At 53.3% G+C, this 4,769-nt stretch overlaps 1 protein-coding gene across 1 annotated transcript; it reads left to right on the top strand.

The window, feature by feature from the left end:
• Positions 1 to 1,345: 1,345 nt before the first annotated feature.
• DNAJC9 (DnaJ heat shock protein family (Hsp40) member C9) lies at positions 1,346 to 4,290 on the top strand. The gene is made up of 5 exons (XM_027692977.1): positions 1,346 to 1,541; positions 2,144 to 2,281; positions 2,408 to 2,662; positions 3,341 to 3,424; positions 3,826 to 4,290. The coding sequence occupies exons 1-5, from the start codon at positions 1,362 to 1,364 to the stop codon at positions 3,943 to 3,945; spliced, it is 777 nt and encodes a 258-aa protein (XP_027548778.1). The 5' UTR covers positions 1,346 to 1,361; the 3' UTR covers positions 3,946 to 4,290.
• Positions 4,291 to 4,769: the final 479 nt, after the last annotated feature.

Genomic DNA, 4,769 nt, shown 5'->3' with positions numbered 1-4,769 from the left:
CAAAGCGTTCCGCCGCGTCCCGCCTGGGCACCGACCAAATCCCGGCAAAAACAGCGGGAATCACCGGGAAATAGTAAATGCCGGTGTCCGCAGGGAAGCGCGGGTGAGCCCAGCCCGCCCCCGGGGACCCTCGGGTGTCAGAGGGATGCGAAGGGCACGGCCGGCTGGAGTGGGACGGGAAGACTTTTTGCTGGAAGTGCAAAGCGAGCTGAGCCAGCCAGAGTTTCCTCGGGTGAAAAGGCAAAATCCCAGTGGAAAAAAAATCGGAAGACTGAAATGAAGTATTTTCTATTTAACACCCTTTGTTACTGTGTCTTTCTCATGCGGCGTGTGCACTGAAATGTGGAAAGTGCGTGAAGAGGTGATCTGGTAAGGGAGGGGTCGGTGTCAGAACCGGCTGAAATGATCACTGCAGGTGATTATTTACACTGAGCTACTATTATAATAATTATTATATGTTTATTATACACATTGAGATATATTTTAATATTTGTTTTTATTCTTACATTATTATTATTATTATTACAACCACTTAATGAAGTGAACACTGACACCAGCAGAGCTCTTCAGTAATGGTAGACAACAACTTTTATAATATACTTATAATGCTTTATAAATAATAATACCTTATAAACAAATAATACCTTACAAAGGTATTTTTAAATGAACTTTTTAGGTATCTTTATGAATGTTCTACAATGTTACCGTCTGCATTCTCTATTTCCTGGCGGTAACTGCACCCAGGCGCTCCGGGCCGTCGCTCGCACGCGGCGGGCACGGGCCGGGGGCTCCGCTCACCGGCGGCTCCGAGCGCACCCGGACACGCCGCGAACGCTGCGCCTCGCTCCACCCCACCCCGCTCCGCCGAGCGGCTCCAGCAGGTCATGAACGCCGACCCACCGCAAAGGGCTCGCTCCCATCCCTATCCCCATCCCTATCCCCGTCCCTACCCCCAGCCCGAGGGCTCCGCGGGGCGGGGACGCCCCTCAGCCCCCGCCCCTCATCACGGCGGCACCGCCCCGCGTCACGGCGACCCTTCCACCTCCCCTCGGCGCCGCGGCCCCTCGGCCGCCCCTCAGAGGCGCCGCCGCCCCGCCGCCGCCGCCGCGTCCCCTCAGGGAGGCAGCACCTCGGCCTCCCCTCGCCCCGGCGGCCCCACGGCCGCCCCTCCGCGCCGCCGCCGCGCCCCCGCCGCCTCCCGCCAACATGGCGGCCCCTCCCCTCAGCGGCACCGCCCCTCAGCCGCCCCTCAACATGGCGGCCCCTCCCCTGGGCGGTCCCGCCCGGCGCAGCCGCCGCTCTGCAGCGCGGGCGAGGGGCGGGCGGATCGGGCCGTGTGGCGGCGGTCCCGGCGCGGCGGGATGGCGCTGCCGCAGCAGTGCGAGGCCGTGTTCGGCACGGCCGACCTGTACGGCGCGCTGGGCGTGCGGCGGGAGGCGTCCCCGCAGGAGATCCGCCGCGGCTACCACCGCGCCTCGCTGCGCCTGCACCCCGACCGCGTCCCGCCAGAGCAGAAGGAGGAGGCCACGCGCCGCTTCCAGGTGAGCGCGGGAGGCGGCGGGGGGAAGGCGGGAAAGCGGGAAAGCGGGCGGGACACCCCGGGCGACTGATCCACCGACCCCCGAGTGAGCACCCCACCGCCCCACGAGGGACCGACCCACCGACCCCCCCGGGTGACTGACCCACCACTCCCGCAAGGGACCGACCCCCGAGTGACCACCCCACCGCTCCACGAGTGACCGACCCACCGGCCTCCCCCGGGTGACTGACCCACCACCCCCGAGTGACCACCCCACCGACCCACGAGTGACCGACCCACCGACTCCCCCCCGGTGACTGACCCCCACTCCCTCAAGGGACCGACCCACTGCCCCCCCCATGACTGACCTGCCACCCGAACTGAGTGACCACCCCACGGACCCCCGAGTGACTGACAGACTGTCCCCGAGTGACCGACTCACCAGACCCCCAAGTGACCGACCCTGACCGGCTGACCACCACCCTCCCGAGTGACCGACCCCCTGCCTGCCCCCCGAGTGACAGATCACCCCCTCCCCAGTGACTGACCGGCCGCTGCCCCGAGTGACCGATGCCCCCCAGGTGACTGCCCCCCTCAGTGACCGGCCACCCCCGTGTCCCGCAGATCCTGGGCAAGGTGTACGCGGTGCTGAGCGACGCCAAACAACGCGCCCTGTACGACGAGACCGGCACGGTGGATGAGGATGCCGAGGTGCTGCAGGGAGACAGGGACTGGCTGGAGTACTGGCAGCTGCTCTTCAAGGTGAGAGCGGCACTGGGAGCCGGAAAAACCCTACAGTGTTTCTTTTTTTATGTATTCTCTCTTAAATCCTGCTGGTGAGCACGTTCTGTACTTTGTGGAGTTACTCATGTAATCTCTTTGCTCCAGCTCACCGTAAAAGACATCGAGGACTTCCAGAACAGCTACAAAAACTCGGAGGAAGAGCTGGAGGATGTGAAGGCAGCGTACCTGAACTTCAAGGGTGACATGGATCGGATCATGGAGTCCGTGATGTGCGCGGACTACACGGACGAGCCCAGGATCCGGGCAATGATCGAGCGAGCCATCGACTCTGGGGAGCTCCCGTCCTACCAGGCCTTTGTGAGGGAGTCCAAGCAGAAAAAGATGTCCAGAAGAAGGCGGGTAGGTTGTGTCAGTTGTTTACCACAACCTTCTTATCTCCCTCGGCAGAAATAAGCGATGCTGTTCCCAAGATGTTTGTCCCAGGATTGCCGAGTTCCACGCCTTGCTCAGCAGCCACATTTGCTCACCTGTGTTCATCACACCCCACCCCAAATCGCTGTGAAACGGTTTTTTCCCTTCTTTTATTTCATTGTTATACACAATGGCTTATTACACGTGTCCCTGCATTTATCTACAAAGCTGTGAGTTGTTGGAGTTAACAAAAAAAAAACAACAAGTGGTGAAAATACATTTTGCTTGACTTTTGGCAGGTGTGAAACTGTTCTGGACTAGATGGACTCTTGTCCAAACACTTTGTAGAGTGTTACATGCACATCATAGTAACCTTTAATTTAATGTAGGATCTGCTAAGGCAAAAAAGATATAGATAGGAGAAAAGGGACAAACATCACATTCAACATTGTGAAAGAGCAAAAAAACTTCCCTCTCTCTGCTAAATGATGGAACCTTTGCCTGATTCCTCATCTGTGGCCAAACTTGGAAACCCCTTGTGTTTCCTTGCAGCTCTTTGTACACAGATACCAAAAAAAAACAACCAACATTTGGTAACTCCTGTAAGACTTTGTCAGATAACATGCAAAATACTTTTTGAAAAAAAATCCTTGTTTGCTTTTTCAGGCAGAAAAAGAAGCTAAAGAGGCAAAAAAGACTAAAGATGAACTGGGCCTTGGTGGAGAAAATGACTTGCAAGCGCTGATTCAAGTAAGGCTCTTTCTGTTTGTTGCAGATAATTATGTTCCTGGCTTATAATTGTGTTTTCCCTGAGCACCTTGATTTTGGATCCTTGCAACTCTTCTGAGTTCCTGAGGTTAAAACCTTAATGCTAACCATGTACTTTAATTAATAGAGTATGGTATGGATTTTGTTACCTGTGTCTCTTTAAAAATTAACAAAGTTATTCCATGTGCACTCAAAATATTTAATTTCTAGTTGCAGGCAGTTAGACAGGGAGTGTCAGTAATGGTACTAAACTTTCTATAGATTGTATTCCCTGTTTAATATATTCCAATACTTTATGTAGCTATCAAGCTTCAATAGAATAATCTGCTTTGGGAAGTTACAGCAGCTTTGAATTTGGTTGGTTTTCTTTTCCCCCTCCCCAGCGCCGAAGCAGAGATCGGGAAAGGGAAATGGATGACTTCTTTGCCCAGCTGGAAGCAAAATATGGGAATAATGCCAAGAAAGGAGGAAAGAAAACTGCAGCCAAGAAGAGAAAGACATAAGGAACGATGTAGGCTGAAGTACCGGGTTTTATTTTGTATGGAAACGTGGATTTGGGAGAACTCGGGATTGTTTCTGGGCTCCTGTTCTGGGCTGTGTGCACTGACTGGCTGGGACTGGGAGGCACAACAAGGCAGACAAAGCATCCTGTGCTACTGCTTCAGACCCTTTGGGTGCTCTTCAGTTAAGATCCATGTGTGCTGTTCACACAGTTCTTCCCTAACGACCCTCCTGCTGTTTTTAAAGGTCTTTGCACATCAGCTCAACAGGTGTTTTTCAGATATTCCAGTAGTTTTATATAGTTTGGGAAATTGCAGATTTAATAAACGAGAAGGTTTTTTTGCAGAGTTCTGTGCTGTTGCTTCCCCAATTCTCTGCTTGTTTTCTAAGTAGCTGTTCCAAACAAACTGATTGTGTTGATTCTCCTGATTTCAGTCAAGTAAATCCTGCACACTTCCACAGTGGATCATTTTTCAAAGGCTTAGGAGCCATGAGGTGAGCACTTTGAAGGCCCTCATTGCTTCAACACCAGCACTCAGGGAGCTTCCTGGGGGGAAGCCAGAGGTAGAGGGTCACTCTGTTCCCTTTTACTTGCCTGCTCCTAAAAATTACCCTGATTCTGAGAGAGCACAGCATCTCATTGTGTTGGATAACACAGGGCTTAAAGGTTCCTTTTGTTACACAGAATAAATAAATAACAGCCCAGGATCAGTCTCTGGTGTCAACCATCTGTACAGAAAACACGAGATGGGCCTTAGGAGGAGACTGCTTCACTTTTTTATTTAAACACTCTGACTCCTCTAGACTCCTCCACTACATTATGTTA

The sequence above is a fragment of the Neopelma chrysocephalum genome, unplaced genomic scaffold, assembly GCF_003984885.1.
Source record: "Neopelma chrysocephalum unplaced genomic scaffold, ASM398488v2 Primary Assembly neopelma1_89, whole genome shotgun sequence".
Taxonomy (NCBI): domain Eukaryota; kingdom Metazoa; phylum Chordata; class Aves; order Passeriformes; family Pipridae; genus Neopelma; species Neopelma chrysocephalum.
The sequence above is the reverse complement of the archived record's forward strand: the minus strand, read 5'-3'. Positions and strand labels throughout refer to the sequence as shown.